This window comes from Manis pentadactyla, chromosome 9 (genome assembly GCF_030020395.1).
Source record: "Manis pentadactyla isolate mManPen7 chromosome 9, mManPen7.hap1, whole genome shotgun sequence".
Lineage (NCBI taxonomy): Eukaryota > Metazoa > Chordata > Mammalia > Pholidota > Manidae > Manis > Manis pentadactyla.
This window is the reverse complement of record NC_080027.1, coordinates 22,345,713-22,367,557: the sequence shown is the minus strand read 5'-3', so window position 1 is coordinate 22,367,557 and position 21,845 is coordinate 22,345,713. Positions and strand designations below refer to the sequence as shown.

Genomic DNA, 21,845 nt, shown 5'->3' with positions numbered 1-21,845 from the left:
ATTTGATAGTTTTTGGACCAGCAAGTTCATTACATTTTTGGCATTTAAAGAAATCCTGAAGTGGTTTTAGTCACTGTGCCCTATAGGAATTTAGGGGATTTTGTAGTATTATAAGAGAAGTATTTGTATTATTTCATTATGGCTATATGACCTGTGACCCACATATTTAGCATTAGAATGTGATATCATAAAAGAAGGAAGGTGTGTTTGGTTCTAAACAGTTGTTTCCCAAATTTGGATAATTTAAATAATAAATTTCCAGATGATATTCCATAGAGATTAATTATTATTAGTATTGTATCACAGGTAGTCAATGTTTAATTTTTATAGATTTTACTATACCTAGAGATTAATTATTGTTCTGGGACTTAAGGGGCCCATTTCCCAGGAGTTCAAATCACAGTATAAGTCCCTGTCTACTATACACATCCTAACATCATCAGCTCCTGGGAGGAAATGGCTGTCACTCAGGTTTGTTAGCTAGTATTAAGCTCTGTTGTTTGAAGATGGACATGGATATATTTTCCTAGAAAATCATTATTTTAAAGATATACTTAGCTCATCTCTCTTCTAATTTAGAGAATGTTTAACAGAACCCATATTCCTGTGCATTTACTGTTTAAAATGCTTTTATGTGTTAGTATTCAAGGACAGTTGATGGTGAAATTAGAACAATTTCCTCTATAACATCAACCATTGATGTGTATGAAAGGGTAGAGTGTAATAGATAGTAGATCTTCTCTTTCTCACTCTCTGTCTTTCCTTGTCTTTCATTCTGTCTTCTTTCACCGCTTTTTTCCAACTGACTTCTACCATAGAAGGTAGAATTTATGACCATGGACAGCTCCCTAATTTTCACACTAATTGTGAGGATTGAAGGTATGTGCCGTTCACCTGGTCATGGAGAGGCAGGACCGGCAAACGCTCTCTCATGGAAAATGAAGTGAATTATTTTGGATTTGTTTTGGATTTACCATAAACTAACTTCTGATTGTTAGTCTAGAACGCTGGGAAGAACATTTTCCAAGTAGGTTTTCCTGTTTTAACTAGGAAATAGGCAAATCACTGAGGTGTTTTTGTTTTTGTTTTTTGGTCAGGTAATGAAAAACCGTGACTTCAGGAATATGCTGTTCCCACTTTGTTAAAACTAGATTGAGATGTGGAGAAAATAGGTTATCTTTCTAGTCCAGAATCTCTTCACTCCATTTTCATTACATTTATGTATGTGAAGTAATGAGTATGCATCCTCTGATGTCTCAAAGGGAGGACAGAGGATAGAGTTCCTCAACTTTCATATGCCTTTTTTTAAGGAAAAGTCTCAGTGGCATATCCCATATGGAATGCAAAATCTAACCACTTTCCCAAACCAATTACCTGAGAAGAATTGGGAAAATTTTCACTTGCCTCTTTTTCAATGTGGATAAAGTATTTATCTTTCACTTATAGCTAAATAAAGTGATTACACATACGTCTATGATATGTATTCATACCTCTGCATGTACATCATCATTTATATTTACCTATATACACTAAGTGTACTATTTGGCAACCACTTAAAAAAATTTAACCATCTCTGAAAATTAATACCAAGGATCATGATAATTTTCTATCTCTAATATGATGCAGTGTACTTAACAATTGCTTTATTTTTGACAACTAAATTTTACTTTTGTTAATATTATAAACGTGTTGCAGTGTAACTCAGAACATGATTTTTCACTATTATAGCAATGTAATTAATATTTCTTATAACAGCCTATTAAGAATAAATTATCTCATAGAGAATGCCATATAGTTTTCATTATCAGGGTGAATGCTTTGAATGTACCCTCTTATTGCCTTCCAGAAAAATTTATAGAAGTTCCATCTTTCTAGGCCTTTTTAATATGGATCATTATTATTACAATTGATTTAGCCACTTTGTTTGATATGTAAAATAATTATTTTTAGCATGTGTTTTATTTCTCTTTTATAATTCCAAATGTAAAGGGTTTACATGAGTCGCAAAACTCAAAAACATTTTTCACACTCTCCAAAATAGGAATTGTAAGGAACTTCAAATTTGTTTGTCTGATAGACTCTACTGAAAAAAAAGAAAGAGTATTTATTTGTAGAGAGAGTATTTATTTGTAGAATCACAGTAAGTATTACTCTGGTGGATAGACATTATTAAGTTTCTCCAAAAACAGGAGTTAACTTTTCTTGGCTGTGAAGTACATTTTTGAACCTCGTTTTAAAAACTATCAAACCACAAAACCCAGATGATCATTTCAATGTGTTATGTTAGGTAATGGTTGGAATCATTTAAGGTTTCTGTTGATGCTTATGTCAGTGTTAATCAGTAGGATCCACTGAGAGTTCTTTGACAATTGTGTCAGTTCTCAGTTTTGACAATTTTTGTTATATCTCATAAATAAACTGTTTGATATATCTCATAAATAAACCAATTTTATAGTTCTAAAGTCCATATTAATCTGTTTTTAATGCATTCTTTATTTTTTTAGAAGACACACAAAACTTATCATTTGTTTTCTGAAGCCTGACATGCAGCAGGGATGGGCACGGAGAACTGCTCTTCTGTGGCAGAGTTCCTTCTTCTTGGACTAACTGATGCCCCTGAGCTGAGAGCCTTTCTTTTCGTGCTGTTCCTTCTGATCTATGGAGTCACAGTTTTGGGCAACCTGGGCATGATTGCATTGATTCAGGTCAGCTCTGGACTTCACACTCCCATGTACTTTTTCCTCAGCCACTTGTCCTTTGTGGATTTTTGCTGCTCCACAACCATCGTGCCAAAGATGTTGTCCAATATTATCAGTGAGAACAAAACCATTTCCTTTCTGGGATGCATGGTGCAATTCTACTTATTTGGTACCTGTGCCATCACTGAGGTCTTCCTGCTGGCTGTTATGGCCTATGATCGCTTTGTGGCCATCTACAAGCCACTGCTGTACATGGTCACCATGTCCTGGCAGCTCTGTGTAGAGCTGGTATCTTGCTGCTACTTCTGTGGGACGGTGTGTTCTCTGATTCACTTGTGCTTAGCTCTTCAAATCCCATTTTATCAATCAAATGTGATTAACCACTTCTTTTGTGATCTACCTCCTCTCTTGTCTCTTGCTTGCTCTGATGTCACTATGAATGAACTGGTCATATACATTGTGGCCACTAGCAATGAGATTTTTACCATTGTGATCATCCTCACCTCCTACTTGTTTATTCTCATCACCATCCTGAAGATGCGCTCTGCCCAGGGAAGGCACAAAGCCTTCTCCACCTGTGCCTCCCACTTCATGGCCATCGCTGTCCTCCATGGAACAATCCTTTTCATGTATTGTCGGCCCAGTTCTGGCAACAGTACGGATACTGACAAAGTGCCCATGGTGATCTACACGATCGTGATTCCCATGCTGAACCCCCTGATCTACAGCCTGAGGAACACGGATGTGAAAGAAGCCCTCAAGAAAGTGTTGAGATCAAAATTACCTTTTGAAAAACTATTTTCTTAACTAGAGGTAAAGAACCTCAAAGAAAGGTTTATTGAGAGTAGATGTGAATGGAAAGTTAAATAGGAAGGATTTTATGACTTGGGGACTCTGCATGCTTTTCTACTTTCCACTTCCTACCTAATTAAATCATACACTACACTATCCCTTTTATTGACGGTTAAAATGCATCTGCTTCCTTTGCTGCTCTTCTCCAACCTTTGTCTTGAGTGGGTTTTGGGAGCGGTACTGTTAGACTTGATTCTTGGTGTAGATACAACAACATATTTCTAACAAAGTGCACATAAAGAGCCATGTCTTTTTGCTATTCTTTTAACATGCAGCCACTTGTATTAAACTGACCTCCTTCTCTTTACGTGGAGTATACTTTGGTCTATATTCTATGTTTTTCATGAAAATTTGTAGTGAATTTCCTACATGTTTAAAAGTGTGTATTGTTTTTCTGTCATTTCAGTTATTTTCTTTTTTATTACTTTTTCTGTTGCAAGTTTATGATTTTAGAACTTTTAAAACCTCTTCTGCAAATTGGAGATAATAACACTCTTATTTTCTAATCAAATTTCCATGAAAACTATATCTTTAGTTGTTAACATTATATATGTTATATGTTATATATATATATATATATATATATATATATATATATATATAGGTATATATTATAGCTGATTAATAAATTATCTTCTGTTATTGCTACTGTATTTTCATTATTACATTTTGTTCTCTAATCTCCCTTAATTCTTGATTAGTAATGTAGATCTTGCATGTGATATCATAACTTTTTAAGCTTCCATGTCTTTGTTAACTTTTTGGCTCTGCCCTATGTTTTTTTAAGCATTTACAATGTTTTTTAAGTTGAAGAAGTTGATATACAATCTTATACTAGTTTCAAGTTGTTGCTCCAGGAGGAGGGTACTCCCCACAACCTGGGCAAGTTCCCAATGAATTTGATGAGACCAATAAAACAGAGGGCAAAATTTGGGAGTTTTAAAGGGGGTTTATACCACACTTATTCTCACAGCCGTCACCCAGCCGTGTACAAGTGGCTGACAGCACTGCTCTTTCCTGCTCCCCAGTACAGGCTTAATCCTTTCCTAGCACCAGGGTCCATTGTGCCTTCCACCAGCCAGTTTTCTCCTAGTTCTCCCTCCAGGCTCCCCTTCTCTGCTCTCCAAGCTCTCTGAACCCACACTTGCGCTGCTCTTTCCCTGCTCTTCTGGTGCTCTGCTTCCCCACCCCCAGCACCACGAGGAACTCTGTGGGCAGGTCGCTGGTGACCCGTGGAAACCTGAGCAACTATGTACCTGGGATTGAGGAGAGGAGAGAATGGGTGTTACCTCTCCACCTCTCCCCGAGCCTGGTACTCCCAGACTGACCAGCTGCTCTGTCCCTGCTCAACATCCCATAGATGTGCAAACAAGCTCTTTTATGTATACAATAGGTGCCAGTAAGTCAAGGCAGAAGTTCTGGTAAGACATTTCCATTTTCTCCGCACAAATATACAACATAGTGGTTCAACAGTTACCCACATTATTAAATCCTCACGCCAACTAGCACAGTTTCCTGTCTGTCAGTAACTACAAATCTATCCACATTGACAAAAATGGCAGGATTTCTTTCTTTTTTAAGGCTGAATAATATTTCATTGTGTTTACTACATCTTTATCCATTCATCTGTTGATGGACACATGAGTTCTTTCCATATCTTGGATGTTGTAAATAATGTGACAATAAACATAAGCCTGTAAATATCTTTTTGAATTTGGGGTTTTGTTTCCTTTGGGTAAATCCCCCCAAAAGCAGTTTCTGGATTGTATTGTCTTTCTATTTTTAGTTTTTTTGAGAAACCTCCATACTGTTTTCCATAGTGGCTGCACAAATTTACATTCCCACCAACAGTGTAGGGAGGTTTCCCTTTCTCCACATCCTCATCAACAATTGTAATTTCTTGTGTTTTGGATATTGGCCATTCCAAGTAGTATGAGGTGGTATCTCATTGTGGTTTTGACTTGCATTTCCCTGACAATTTGTGATGTGGAGCATCTTTTCATATGCCTGTTGGCCATCTGTATTTCTTCTTTGGAAAAATGTCTCTTCAGGTCTTCAGCCCATTTTCTAATGGGTTGTTTATTTTGGTGTTGAGTTGCATGAGTTCTTTATATATTTTGGATGTTAAACCCTTATTGGATCAGTCACTTGTGAGTATATTTTTCCATACTATAGGTTGCCCTTTTGTTTTGCTGATGGTGTCTTTTGCTGTACAGAAGTTTTTAGTTTGGTGCAGTCCCCCTTGTTCATTTTTGATTTTGTTTCCCTTCATCTGGGAGATGTGTCCAGGAAATACTTGCTCCTGCTTATATTCAAGAGATTTTTTGCCTATATTTTCTTCAAAGAGTTTTATGGTTTCATGTTATATGTTTAGGTCTTTAATCCATTATGAGTTTACTTTTGTGTATGGAGTTAGACAGTAATCCTGTTTCATTCTCTTGCTGATTGTCTCTTCCCTATTGTATACTCATGGCTCCTTTATTGCATGTTAATTGACCATATATATGTGGGTTAATGTCTGGGCTCTTAATTCTGTTCCATTGATTTATGTGTTCTTGTGACACTACCATACTGTTTTTCTGGGAATTGTTTAATCCCTCCTTCATATTTAAATGATAATTGTGCTGGATACAGTATCCTTGTTTCAAGGCCCTTCTGTTTCATTGCATTAAATATATCATGCCATTCTCTTCTGGCCTGTAGGGTTTCTGTCGAGAAGTCTGATGTTAGCCTGATGGGTTTTCCTTTATAGGTGACCTTTTTCTCTCTAGCTGCCTTTAAAACTCTTTCTTTGTCCTTGATCTTTGCCATTTTAATTATTATGTGTCTTGGTGTTGTCCTCCTTGGATCGTTTCTGTTGGGGGTTCTGTGTATTTCCGTGGTCTGTTCGATTATTTCCTTCCCCAGTTTGGGGAAGTTTTCAGCAATTATTTCTTCCAAGATACTTTCCATCCCTTTTCCGCTCTCTTCTTCTTCTGGTACCCCTATAATACGGATATTGTTCCTTTTGGATTGGTCACACAGTTCTCTTAACATTGTTTCATTCCTGGAGATCCTTTTATCTCTCTCTCTATGTCAGCTTCTATGCGTTCCTGTTCTCTGGTTTCAATTCCATCAATGGCCTCTTGCATCCTATCCATTCTGCTTATAAACCCTTCCAGAGTTTGTTTCATTTCTGCGATCTCCTTTCTGGCATCTGTGATCTCCCTCCGGACTTCATCCCATTGCTCTTGTTTATTTCTCTGCATCTCCATCAGCATGTTTATGATTTTTATTTTGAATTCTTTTTCAGGAAGACTGGTTAGGTCTGTCTCCTTCTCTGGTGTTGTCTCTGTGATCTTTGCCTGTAGTTTTGCCTTTTCATGGTGATAGGAATAGTTTGCAGAGCTGGGACGAGTGACGACTGGAAGAACTTCCTTTCTTGTTGGTTTGTGGTCTTCCTCTCCTGGAAGAACAGCGACCTCTAGTGGCTTGTGCTGGGTAGCTGTGCACAGACACGGCTTCTGCTTCCTGCCCGGCTGCTATGGAGTTTATCTCCGCTGCTGCTGTGGGCGTGGCCTGCCTCGGGCTGCTACTCCAATATGGTGGAGCTGTGTTGGAGGGGGAATGGCCGGGAGGCTATTTACCTCTGTGAGGGGCCTCCGTGCTCCCTGCTGCCCAGGGGTTTAGAGTGCCCAGAGAGCCCCAGATTCCCTGCAGCTGGACTAAGTGTCCATCCGGGTTTGGGGTCCCTGTCCCTTTAAGACTTTCAAAAAGCACTCGCTTTTCTTTGTCCTGGGTGCAACATCTGCAGGGACCTGCTCACAGGTCTTACTGTCCTGTTTCCCTAGTTTCCAGCACCTCACGCATGCACTGTGTCTGCGCTCTGGTGCGGATGGCTGGGGCTGGGTATTTAGCAGTCCTGGGCTCCCTCTCCCTCCCGCTCTGCCTACTCTTCTCCCGCCGGGAGCTGGGGGGAGGGGCGCTCGGGTCCCGCCGGGCCAGGGCTTGTATCTTACTCCCTTCACGAGGAGCTGGGTTCTCGCAGGTGTGGATGTGGTCTGGCTGTTGTCCTGTGTCTTCTGGTCTCTCTTTTAGGAAGAGTTTTCTTTGTTGTATTTTCAAAAATATATGTGGATTTGGGAGGAGATTTCCGCTGCTCTACTCAAGCTGCCATCTTGGCTCTACCCCTTGCCCATACTGTTTTGATTAAAGTAGCTTTGAAGTATTACTTGAAGGGAGGGAATATAATACACCCAGATTTGTTCTTTTTCAGGATTGTTTTGGCTATTCAGCACTTTTTGTGGTTCCATATGAATTTTAGGATTATTTGCTCTAATACAGTGAGTAATGCCTTCAGTATTTTGTTAGGGATTGAATTGATTCTGTAAATTGCTTTAGACAGTATGGCCATTTTGAAATATCAATTCCTCCTGTTCGTGGGCATGGGATAGATTTGCATTTATTTATATTTTCTTTAATTTCTCTCATCAGTGTCGTTTAGTTTTCAGAGTACGGGTCTTTCCCCTCCTTGGTTAGGTTTATTCCTAGGTATTTTATTCTTTCTGATGCAATTGTGAATGGAGTTGTTTTCCTGCTTTCTTTTTCTGCTGGTTTGTAGGAATATAACAGATGTCTGTGTATTAGTTTCATAACCAGCAATTTTGCTCAATACAATTATTAGTTCTAGTGGTTCTTTGATGGAGTCTTTAGTGTTTCCTATGTGTAGTATCATGTCATCTGCAAATAGTGACAGTTTATTGTCTCCCTTACCAACTTGGATGCCTTTTATCTCTTTATCTTGTTTGATTGCAGTAGCTGGGACCTCCAGTTCTATATAGAATAAAAGTGGTGAGAGTGGATATCCCTGTCTTCATGATTTTAGAGGATAAGCTTTCAGGTTTTCACCATTGAGGATAATGTTAGTTGTAAGTTTGTCATATAAAGCCTTTTTCATTTTGAGGTACATTTACTTTATTCCCAGTTCATTGTGACTTTTCATCATGAATGAATGTTGAATTTTGTCAAATGCTTTTTTCAGCATCTTTTGAGATAATCATGTGGTTTTTATCCTTTTTGTTAATGTGCTCTATCACATTGATTGATTTACAAATATTGTACCACCTTTGCATATCTGGAATAAATCCCACTTGGTTGAGATGAATGATCTTATTGATGTATTTTTGAATTGGTTTGCTATTGTTTTATTGAGAATTTTTGCACCTATGTTCATCAAGGATATTTGCCTATATTTCTTGATTTGTAGCATCTTTGTATGCTTTTGGTATTAGAGTGATGCTGGCCTCAGAAAATGAGTTTGAAAGTATTCACTCCTCTACTGTTTCAAAAAAATTAAGAAGGGTGGGTATTAGCTCTTCTTTAAATGGTTGGTAGAAGTCAGCTGTGAAGTCATCTCGTTTTGTTCTTTTGTTTGTTGGGAGTTTTTGATTAAGAATTCAATGTGTTACCTATAATTGCTCTGTTCATATATTCTGTTTCTTCCTCCATCCATCTTGAAAGGATGTCTAAGACTTTCTTGGAATATTCCCCTTTATTCTAAGTTGTCCAATTTGTTGGTATATTTTTCATAGAATTCTCTAATAATTCTTTTTATTTCTGTAGTGTCACTTGTGAGTATTTCTTTTTCAGTTCTTACTTTGTTTTGTTTTTGTGTCCTCTCTTTTTTTCTTGATAAGTGTAGCCAGGGTTTTGTCTGTTTATCTTCTTAAAGAATGAACTCTTTGTTTTATTGACTTCCTTTTTTCTATCACTATAGTCTTCTCTTATTTATTTCTGCTCTGAAATTTATCATGTCCATATGTTCTTTATGTTTTCACTAACACTTGCTATCTCTGGTCTGTTTGATAAGAGCCATTCTAAAAGGTGTGAGGTGACATCTCATTGTGGTTTTGATTTGCACTTCGTGATGATTAGTGCTATTGGGAAGTTTTTCATATGCTTGATGGTCATTTTTTAAATCTTCTTTGGAGAAATATCTATTCTGGTCCTTGCCTATTTTTTAATTTGGTTAAGTTATTTCTATTTTTGTTCTCTATACTTTTAATATTAACTCTTTATCAATATATGTCTTGCAAATATTTTCTCCCACTCTTTAGAATGCCTCTCCACTCTGTTGATTATTTTCTTTGATGTGTGGAAGCTTTCTTGTTTGGGTGCATATACAGAGGAAAGCCCTAAAGTTTAAGATGTCTTAGATAGTGGTAATCTCTGGCATATCAGCCCCCACTGTAAATATAAGATAACAATAGACAAATTTGAAGTTTGTGGCACACTGAGGTAATCATATTATCAACAAAATTTCCTGCTTCACTCCCTTTAGTTAAGGTCAAGCAAAAAATATGAATCATTTTTAGGCAAAATGCCATTTACTTCAATCTCTAATGGCCTTCAAGTAATATACATTAAAATATAGATGTCATACAAATAAGCAGGAGAAAATGACTGTCAGAGAACAAACACATTTGCAGACTCAGATTCAGATAATGGCTTAGATGTTAGAAATATCAGACAAGTTACTTAAAATAACTATAATCCTATGGGTGCTAGTGGAAAAGGTAACAACATGCATTAATAGAAGGGGAATTTTAACAAAGTCATGGAATCTAAACTTGTTAGAAATAATGATGAAAATATAGAGAGAAGGTATGTGTTCTTGGGCATGGTGTTAGCATCAACATAGTCAAGTAAAGAATTAGTGAACATAAAGATAGATCAATAGAAAATACCCAAAATGACATACAAAGAAAAAAAAAGAGTGATGAAAACACGGGAAAATATTTCAGCCATATGATTCAAAATAACTATATTTGGAACCTCAGAAATAAAAAAGAATGAAGTCAGAGCAGAGGAAGTGTATGTAGAGATAATGGCTTAGAATTTCCTGAAATTAAAAATCACACACCAAACCACAGATCCAAGAATCTTAGAGAGCAACAAACAGAGTGAACACAAACACATGTTCCAGATGGAAAAATAGGAGTAAAAGAGTAAGGATTGAAGACAAGAGACACTACATACAGAGGAGGGCTTTTCTACCTCAGCACACTGAACACTGTGCACTAGGTGACAATTGTTCTTCTGGGGCATTACCGTTTGTACCATCTGATGTTGAGTAGCATCCATGGCCTCTACAAACTAGATGAAGTGACACTCTTTTCATTTTTGACAATAAAAAAAGTCCATGAATTAACTGCTAAATGTCTCTGATATATGTGTACATGGGTGGGGACAATGTCACCTGTCCTTTAGAATAACTGGTATTAAAGAAAGGTAAACATTAGAGCAGATTTCTTGGCCTGAAACTATGAAGGAAAAAGCTGGAATGAAAAGTGAAAATATTAATGGAGAAAAACAAGAAAACTGTCACCACAGAATGATATATATCATGAAATAGCTTTCAAAAAATGCAAGATACACAAAATTATTTTCAAAGTAATGAACACTAAGAAATTTATTAACAGCATAGATATATTACCAGAAGTATTAATATGTTTTATGCAAGAAGAAGGAAAATCATACCCAACAGAAACCTGCAGTCTACAAAGAAATAAAGAACACTGGAAATTGCATATTGAATGTAAAATTGAATTTCAGTTTTCTTATTTTTAATTGTTCTAGAAGATATCCTCACAAGGCAGAGAAAGTGCAATGATATAGTCCAAGCATTGAAGGAATAAAACAAGAGTGATAAAATAGCATTTATAGAGTCTGTAAAAGTATAATCTACAATAATATGACAGCTAAAAGAGTACTTAGAAATTTACTGTTTTTAGTGTAAACCAAAGGTTTGATTTATTAGGTAATTTTATTGATATCTCCTGAAAACCATTCCAATCTTATGAAAAGGTATAAGAAATGTCAACGTGGTTTCATAAAAAATGGATAACAGAAAATGGCATGAAAGGAACAAGGAATAAGGAAAAGAAATAAAAAAATCAATATAAGGTATCTAAATATGTATTTAACATTAATTATTAAATTATAAGCATTTTAATATTAAATAAATATATTAAGTTAATACTTATATCAAATATTCAATTGCATATTACTTGTCAATATTTAATCATAAAATACTTTATTAATCAAAAAATCAAAAATATTTTAAGTCACTGTATCATCAAATTTATATTAATATTTTTTTACAATTAATAATATTTAATTATGAAACTAATGTGGTATTTAATTCAATGTTACCAATAATTTATTAAATATAAATAGTATAGATACAACAATTAGAAGATATTGTCATATTGGACATAAAAGCAAAATAAAACCATGCTTTCTAACAATACTCCATAATTATACAGACATATTAAGATAAACATAAAAGGCTAGAACATCTTTCAAGTGGGGATATATTAAAATAATATAAGGACTTAAGAACAAGAAATATTACAAAGGATAAAAAAGGCTATAAGTGTGGAAAATGGGTCAGTTCACCATTATACATAGCAATCTTTAAACATCTTGATTGAAAAACATATTCTTAAATACAAAGACTCCCTAAATTGATCAACACATACACTAAAACACCATTTATAATCTGGCCATGATTTTATTTAATTGTCAAAGTGATTCTAAGATGCATACAGGAGAAAAACTAAAAAATCCAGACAATGTTGAAAGTTACAATAACACTACCTGCTTGCAAAAATCTCACTACCTGATTTCATTTCAGTTACTCTAAAGATACTTCAGTTACCATAAAGTAACTAAGATATGTGGTACTGAAGAAACTGTGGTATTGAGAAAGATAGAGACGTACAGATCAATGGAACAGAATAGAGGCTCCAAATACAGACACACACATACATTGTCAAACTATTGTCCACGAAGTTTCAAAGACTGCACAATGGAGAGAAGACAGTCTTTTCAAAAAAAGTTCCTTCATCAATTGGATAGTCATATGCAAAAAATGAACTTTAATCCATAAATCATACATCATGCAGTATTAACCTAAATGGTCCATAAAACTAAATGTATAATCAAAATGTATAAAACTTTTAAAAGAAAACTAAGTTAACCCTTATGCAACATGTGGGTCACAGGAACTGACTCCCACCCCATGCAGCTGAAAAGCCACATGCAGCACTTGACTTCCCCCAAACTTAACTACTAATAGCTTATTGTTGATTTTATGGTAGTGAATAATATATTTTATGAATTTATGACACATCTATTTTTTTTTAAACGTTTCAATATTTCTAGTCTATGCAGTTGGGGAGTTTTTTTCAAATTGTTACAAATCTCCAAAAGATTTTTCAATGTCTTTATTGAAAAAAATCTGTGTATAAGTGGATCTGTGCAGCTCAAACCTGTGCCGTTTAAAGGTCAACAGTGTAAGAAAATTTTTTTGTGATCTTGCATTGGGAAAATATTCTTGCATATGAATTCCAAAGTGTGATCAATAAAATAAAAATCATAAGTAGGATGTCATCAAAATTAAATATTTTTTCTTCCAAATCAACTGTTGAAAGATGAAAAGTGAGACATATAGTAGAAGAAATTCTTTCCAAGAATTTCAGATAAGTATTCATCTCCATAGTACAGACAAGACTCTCAAAATTAAACAACAAACTTCTAAATAAATCAAAGGTCAAAGGAAAAAGCACCAGAAAAATTAGAAAATGTTACAAATTGAGTGAAAATGAAAAGCAACCATTGAAATTTTAAAAGCTGCTTCTAATTCCTTAGAGGAAAATTTAATGCTTTAAATAACTGTATTAGTAAAGAAGAAAGGCCTCAAAACTAGAACTTTAGCTTCCACTTTAAGAAACTAAAAGAAAGGAGTAAACTAAATTAAAAAACAGAAACAAAAACAAAGGATGTTTATAAGAAAGACTAGCACACCTAACCAATAAAGTAGGAAGATTAAAGACAATAGAAAAACACCAGTAAGTTTGTCTTTTGAAAACATAAAATTGAAAGAATTTTAGCAGAATTACTAATAAGAAGGGAGACAAGAAACATATTAATATAATTAGGAGGGTTATGGACTTTTTAGAAATTAAAGTGACTATGGGAAATAACATAAATAAATTTTTGCCAACAATTTAGTCAACTGAAGGAATGTAGAAAATTTTGAAAAGATAAGTTTACCAAAATGGACAATAGAAAAAATAGAAAAGTTAAATAGACATATCAACAAATTCAGTTTGTGACTAAAATATTGTCTCCCTGACTAATATGCAGACACAGATGGCTTTCCTAGTTATTTTTGCTAAATATCTACATAAGACATAGCGCCGACTGTTGATTATTCATTTAGAATATAAAGGAGGTGATGCTCTTTCCAACTCATGCTATTAAGCCAGTATAACCCTGATACCAAAGCCAAAGACAATACAAGGAAAGAAAATATAAACCAATATCTACATGCATATAAACAAATAAATGCAACAAAATATTACATCCAGAAATGAATAAAATAAATTCAACAAAGCATATAAAAGGATTATGAATCATGACCAAGTGAGATCCATCCTAGGAATGCGAGGCTGGTTTAAGATATGAAGAACAAGTAATGTAATGAAGCATCACTTAGAATAGAACTCAAAAAACACATGGATACCTTGTAAATACAGAATTATTTGACACAGTTGAACATCCATGCAATATAAAAATTACCAGTAAAGTAGAAATAAAGGAAATTTCTTCAACCTACCAAACCTGTTATCATCACACTTAATGATTAAGGAATGAGTGATTTTCATAGAGTAAAAAGCAGAGCAGGATGTCTGCTCTCAGTACTCACAGAAAGACTGAAAGATCAAAAGATTGGGAAACATACATAGATAGATACATAGATTAATAAAGCAGCCACTCTACCAGTCAGTCATCCAGACTTAATGTAATATTGATTTTATTCACCATATACATGATCATTTATGAATAAAATCCCAATGAATCCAAACATACACACACAGTCACTCTCCTATACCTAATAGAACTAAAAATTGAATTCATCACAGTCACAAGATAAGAATCAATATACAAAAATTACTAGGACTATATAGTAGCAAAATAAAATATGAAAGTAAAACTAGCCACAAGTAAAGTCATGAAAACGTAAAAAAGACTTCCCTGTTTGGAAATAAATCTAACAAAAGAGCAACACTTAAAAACTGAAAATTACAAAACATTGAAAATGGTGCTGGTATAAGACAGGCATATACATCAGTGTAATAGAATTGAGGATCCCAAAATCAACGTATTTATACTTGATTGATTTTTGACAACCTGCCAAGGAAATTCACTGGGGAATGAAAATTTTGTCAATAATTGGATATTCCTATGCAGAACAGATGAATCTCAACCTCTACCTCAAACCATACACAGATCTTAACTCAAAATGGATCATAGAGTTTAACAAAAAGTACCAATTCCGTAGATGGATTTGGTCTCAATAATATATAAAAAATGCTTATGACTGAAGTATAGAAAGCCAAAAGCAATTTTAAAATAGGCAAAATATTTGAATAGACATTCCAAAAGAGAAGACACAATCTAAAAGGAATATGTATGCAATGGAAAAAGACAGACAGATATGCCATGAGTTAAGTTGCCATGACCGAGAAACTACAAAATTCACAATGGCCTTAAGTACAATAATGTTCATATTTATCCCTTTGTTTTGGTCCACAGATTTCTACTCATAGGGTTAATTGAAAAATATATAGGTTGGTGAGAACTTTTCACTTCTTAGTTGTGAAAGGTGATGTGGAGATGGAGAACTACATGTTTCTCAGTCTTGGCTGCAGTCTCTGGCTTTGGAACATATTATCTGGTGGTTCATGGTAGAAAATTTTATTTATTTGAAACTAGTTTTTGACCATATTCACTTTAAAAAGTTTATGTGTACAGCCAGTGTTACCCAGAAACAAATAGAATACTGTGGTCTAGATTGACAAGGTAAGTCAGAAGAACACACCTTTAACAGAACATTGATGTGGTCCCATTGGATGGTTTCAGGAACAGGACATGCCTCAGGAAAGACACAAACTCACAAGTCTCCCTGGGTCTGCTCTTCCTCAGTACATTCCTGTGGGTGGGAAAAACCAGAGAGCCTCATAGGCCTTCACATGCAATTTATTTTTAGTTTGTCCAAGTTACAACTGTCTGTGTCTGCCTCATCTCCTTTGTAAGATTGGCCTAAAAATTGAGTTGTTTTCTTGTCTGGTTATTGTAAAGATAAAGTGAGTTCATACTTGCACAATTTTCTGAGACATAATAAGCACCCATAAGTGTGAACTATTTGACAGTTTTTGGACCAGCAAGTTCACTACATTTCTGGTATTTAAAGGAATTCTAAAGTGGTTTTAGTCACTGTGCCCTATATGAATTTAGGGGACTTGGTAATATCATAAGAAAGGGAGACTTCATAAGAAGTATTTGTTATTTCATTATGGCAATAAGAACTATGACCCACATATGTAACAACAGCATGTGATATAATGAAGGATCATGAAATCTGGAGGGAGGTGGGTTTGATTTTAAATAGTTGTTTTCCAAATTGGGATAATTAAAAAAAAATTTTCAGATGATACTCCATAGAGATCATTATTTGTGTTGTATGACAGGTAGTCATTGTTTAATTTTTATTTATTTTACTATACCATAGAGATTAATTATTGTTCTGGAAATTAAGGGGCCCATTTCCCAGGAGCTTAAATTTCAATATAAGTCCCTGTCTACTGTATACATCTTAACATCTTCAGCACATGGGAGGAAATGCCTGTCACTCTGGTTTGTTAGCTAGAACTAGACTTTGTTGTTTGAAGATGGAAATGAATCTATATTCCTAGCAAACAATTATTTTAGAGATATATCTAACTCTTCTCTCTTCCAATTTAAAGAATGTTTTAACAGAACCCATATTCCTGTGCACTTACTGTTTAAAATGCTTTTGTGTGTTAGTATTGAAGAATAGTTGATGGTGAAATTAGAGCAACTTCTTCTGTAATATCAAACATTGATGGATATATGAAAGTATGGAGTAATAGATAATAAGCCTTCTCTTTCTATCTCTCTCTCATTCTCTCTCTTCTCTTTCCACCTTTTTTCAGTACAAGTTCAGCCCTAGAAGATAGATTTTATGACCATGGAAGGCCCCCTAATTCTCACAGTGATTCTGAGGATTGAATGTACATGCCGTCCAGCTGGTCATGGAGAGAGAGGCAGGACCTGTGAACTCTCTTATTCAATAAATGAAATGAATTCTTTTGGATTTGTTTTGGGTTTACCATGCACTAGTTTCTGATTGTCAGTCTAGAACACTGGGAAGAACATTTTTCAAGTTGATTTTCCTGTTTCAATCAGTAAATAGGCAAATCACTGAGGTGTTTTTGCTGTTTTTTTGTCAGGTAATGACAAACCATGACTTTGGGATTGTGCTGTTCCCATCTTCTTAGAACTAGACTGAGATGTGGAGAAATAGCAGGTTACCTTTCTGGTCCAGAATCTCTTCACTCCATTTCCATTGCATTTATGTATATGAAGTCCTGGTTATGCGGCCCCTGATGTCTAGAAGGGAGGATAGGAGAATTAAATTCCTCAACTTCCATATGGCAGATCCCATATAGAATACAAAACCTAACCACTGTCCCCAACCAACTACTTGAAAGATCGTATGAAAATGTTCACTTGCCTCCTTTCTAATGTAGGTAAAGGATTAATCTTTCACTTATAGCCAAATCAAAGTGATTATATAATATATACATATCATATGTATTCATTTCATACATCTGCATGTACATATCATTTACAGTTACATATATATACCAAGTGTGCCATTTGGTATCCTTTTAAAATTATTTTTACCATCTCCAAAACATAATATCAAATATGATAATTTTCTCTCCTATATGATAAAGCATTTTTAACAATTGCTCTGTTTTTGATAAATAAATTTTTGTATTGTTAATATTATATACAATGCTGCATGTAACTCTGGGCATAGTTTTTCACAGTTTTATCAAGCTTATTAAGAATAAATTATCTCTTAATGAATGTCATATAGTATTCATTATTATCTGGGTAAAGACTTTGGATATATGCTGCTAATTGCATTTCTGAAAAATTTATACAAGTTACATATTGGTGAACATTTATTAATATGTCCTCATTTTTATAACTGATTAAGCCATTTTGTTAGTTTGATATGTAAAATTATCATTATCAGTGTATATTTCATTTATCTGTTTTCCTAATCCCAAATGTAAAGAGTTTAGGTAATCCACACAACCCCCCTAAAATTGTCAAACTCTCAATAGTGGAATTATAGAGAATTGCACTTCAAATTTACAGTCCTGATAGAGTCCAGTAAAAAAAGAAAAGAGTATTTATTTTGTAAAATCACAGCAGGTGTTACCCTGTAGAGAGATGTTATTAACATTTTTCAGAGGAGTTAATTTCTGTGTGGCTACAAAGTGTGTTTTTGAAACCATTTATGAAAACCATCAAACCACAAAACTGAGTGGATCATTTCAATGTGTTATGAGAGATAAAGGTTGGAGTCATTTAAGGTTCCTGCTGATGTGTAAGTCAGTTTTGATCTGTAGGATCCCCTGAGACATTTATTTGACAATGGTGCTCTATCTCCTTGACGATCTTTGTTATAACTCATAAGTACACTCTTTGATACCAGTTTTATATTTTTCTGACATCCACGTTAATCTGTTTTTCTTTCCATTTTTCTGTTTTAAAAGATGCACAAAACATATCATTTGTTTTCCGAAGCCTGACATGCAGCAGGGATGGGCACGGAGAACTGCTCTTCTGTGGCAGAGTTCCTTCTTCTCGGACTAACTGACGTCCCTGAGCTGAGAGCCTTTCTTTTCGTGCTGTTCCTTCTGATCTATGGAGTCACAGTTTTGGGCAACCTGGGCATGATTGCACTGATTCAGGTCAGCTCTGGTCTTCACACTCCCATGTACTTTTTCCTCAGCCACTTGTCCTTTGTGGATTTTTGCTACTCCACAATCATTGTGCCAAAGATGTTGTCCAATATCTTCAGTGAGGACAAAACCATCTCCTTTCTAGAATGCATGGTGCAGTTCTTCTTATTTTGTTCCTATGCCATCACTGAGGTCTTCCTGCTGGCTGTGATGGCCTATGACCGCTTTGTGGCCATCTGTAACCCACTGCTGTACATGGTCAACATGTCCCGGCACCTCTGTGTGGGGCTGGTGTTTGGTTGTTACCTGTGTGGGATGGTGTGTTCTCTGATTCACTTGTGCTTAGCTCTTCAGATCCCATCCTATCGATCGAATGTGATTAACCACTTCTTTTGTGATCTACTCCCCCTCTTGTCTCTTGCTTGCTCTGATGTCACTATGAATGGACTGCTGCTATACATTGTGGCCACTAGCAATGAGATTATCACCATCACGATCATCTTCACGTCCTACTTGTTTATTCTCATCACCATCCTGAGGATGAGCTCTGCCCAGGGAAGGCGCAAAGCCTTCTCCACCTGTGCCTCCCACTTCACAGCCATCGCTGTCTTCCATGGAACAATCCTTTTCATGTATTGCCGGCCCAGTTCTGGCAACAGTATGGACACTGACAAAGTGACCACTGTGTTCTACACGATCGTGATTCCCATGCTGAACCCCCTGATCTATAGTCTGAGGAACAAGGATGTGAAAGAAGCCTTCAAGAAAGTGTTGAGATCAAAATTACCTTTTGAAAAACTACTTTCTTAACTAGACTCAAAACCTCTCAATAAGAGGTTTGTTTTGAGTGGATGGGAATGAAAAGTTCATTGAGGAAAGATTTTATGAGCTCGGGGACTATGCATGCTTTGTTATTTTCCACTTGCCTATCTTATTAAGTCATATGTTATCCCTCTCACTGACAATTCAAATGCATCTGTTTCCTTTGCTGCTCTTCTCCAACCTTTAGTTGCTTTGAATTGGTTTTGGGAGTGGAACTGTTAGACTTGATTCTCAGTGTCGCTACATCAACAGATTTCTAACAAAGTGCACATAAAAAGCCATGTCTTTTTATCATTCTCTCAGCATGCAGCCACTCATATTAAATTGACTTCCTCCTCTTACATGGAGTAACTATACATTTGTTTATATTCTATGTTTTTCATGAAAATTTGTAGTGAATATCCTGCATGTTTAAATCTGTGTGTTGTTTCTTAGTCATTTTGGTTTTCTTTTTTATTACATTTTCTATTGAGGTTATGATTTTAGGACTTTTAAAACCTCTTCTGCAAATTGGAGATAATATTCTAATTTTCTAATAAAATTTCCATGAAAACTGAATGACGGATCTTTAGCTCTTAGCATTATATGTGGTATATTATAGCTGATTATTAAATTATCTGCTGTACTGCTATTGTTTTTTTCACTTTTACCTTTTGTTTTCAATTCTCCTTAATTCTTGATTAGAAAAGTAGATAATGTATGTGATATCATAACTTGTTTAGTTTCTATGTCTTTTTAACTTTTTTGCTCTCTCTGATGTTTTTTTTATGCATTCACTGTGTTTTCTAAATCTCTTCTATTCTAAATTTATTGTTATTCTCCCTTGATTTCTGTAGAAAGGTACTATAAATTGGTGTCTTAAAACAGTGTCTTACATTAGTAAACTTCAGAGTTTGAGGTCGGTATCACTTGGCCAAAATTAAGGTGTCAGCAGGACTACACTTCCTCAGGGGTTTCTAGAGGTCAATCAATCCTTCCTCATTTTTTCCCATTTCTGGTCACTGCAGAGATTCCTTGATTGTGGTCATAAGACTTCAGTCTTCAAGACTAGCATCTCAAACATGTCTCCATCTTTCCTACCTCTTCTTGTATGCGGGGCACGTGTATATGTAAAACAGCCTCCCCTCTCTTATAATAAAGCCCTCCTGATAATCCAGAATAATTTCCTCATCTCAAAATCTTTAATCACACCTTCTCGTGACCTTTTTCTAAATAAGGTGGCATTTACAGATTCCAAGGATTAGAGCCTGATATATATATTAAGACCCATTTTAAAGCTTAGTGCATCCACCTTTTGAAAGTCAGATCATAATTCACCTTTCTTATGTTCCTACAGTGTAAATTCTTCTAACTTTCTTAAGATTTCATTTCGTATTTGTTATTGTCTATATGTTTATTGGAGTCACTTATTTAAATGCATATATTTAGGTGCTTGTTGCTTTAGTGATGTAGGAAGAACTCTTGACTTGAGATTAAATACCGGAGTCCAGGTTCAGAACTTAATAAGTGAATTTGAGGAAGATGCTTAATCTTGCTTAACCTCAGGTCTCTCAAATATAAATGGGGTTAAACTGACAGCCTCACAGTTATCGTTGGTCTTAAGGATAATAATAAAACTGCAAGGACCTGGCCCATGAAATGTACTCTTCTTAATGTTTCTTGAAAATAAATCTTTGATGGCAGGGATCATATAGAAATACTCCAGGATCTCTGGCCAAGAAAGCCAGTCATTATTTCTTGAGATAAATGAATAAATAATGACAAAAGGAATGTAGTTATATTGTGCTTATGATGAAAACATGTCTCTGCATTGGTTTTCAAATGTTTTGACTTGAGCAATGTTTCCCATATCACCTCCATGACTCTGAATTTTATGAAGTAAGAGAAACATCTTTCACCTCCAGTCCTCCACCCAGAGCATGTTTTCTCAACTTTGGCACTACGGACATTTGGGTGTAGACAATGTTGTGCTATTGGGGTCCATCCTGTGTGCTATGGGATGTTTATCAGTGTCCCTGGGTTCTACCATTAGATTTCAGGACCATCACTCTTTCCATTTGTGACCACCCAAAAAGTCTGCAGACATCATCAGATCTCCCCCAGAGAGCAAAATCCCAAGCTGGCAGTCCCTGGACCAGCGTGCATGAGTATATTAGAGTTCTCATCTCTTCAAGGTGACCCTCATTACAGAGCTTGCCTGTGTTGGGGAAGCCTGCTCAGCATCCCACATCCTAGACATCCTAGTCAGTTGTTAGTTTGATGTCTCTCCTGAATCTATGTGACCCCTTTCAGAGACCTTGGGTTTCAGGGCTTCAGGAACACAGTTACTCCTGCTTTAGCATGAATAACAATGGGGCTCCATATCCTACTAGGATACAGGCACACCTTCCTGATCTAAAAACTGATTGGTTTGTTTTCTTAGCAAAGAGGAAGTCTGCTTTACATTCACCTTCACACAAAAAGATGTGATTTCTTTTTCAAAATCTCCCAAATTACCTCACAGGTGACTGCTTCAGTAGTCTAGGAATAATTGAGGCACACCTGTCTGTAAAGTAACCACATAAATGTTTCTGTTATT

The 21,845-nt window shown here is 35.5% G+C and overlaps 2 protein-coding genes across 2 annotated transcripts; both read left to right on the top strand.

The window, feature by feature from the left end:
* The first annotated feature begins 2,555 nt into the window (after positions 1-2,555).
* Positions 2,556-3,506, top strand: LOC118931146 (olfactory receptor 5L1-like). The gene has a single exon (XM_036923340.2). The coding sequence runs from the start codon at positions 2,556-2,558 to the stop codon at positions 3,504-3,506; it is 951 nt and encodes a 316-aa protein (XP_036779235.2).
* A 14,798-nt stretch (positions 3,507-18,304) lies between these two features.
* LOC118931147 (olfactory receptor 5L1-like) lies at positions 18,305-19,255 on the top strand. Its single transcript, XM_036923341.2, has one exon. It carries the CDS (start codon positions 18,305-18,307, stop codon positions 19,253-19,255), a length of 951 nt encoding a protein of 316 aa, XP_036779236.2.
* The last annotated feature ends 2,590 nt before the right edge of the window (positions 19,256-21,845 follow it).

Bases quoted from the DNA above. Each gene is read 5' to 3' on its own strand.
- LOC118931146 (XM_036923340.2), top strand. From the start codon at position 2,556: ATGGGCACGGAGAACTGCTCTTCTGTGGCAGAGTTCCTTCTTCTTGGA.
- LOC118931147 (XM_036923341.2), top strand. From the start codon at position 18,305: ATGGGCACGGAGAACTGCTCTTCTGTGGCAGAGTTCCTTCTTCTCGGA.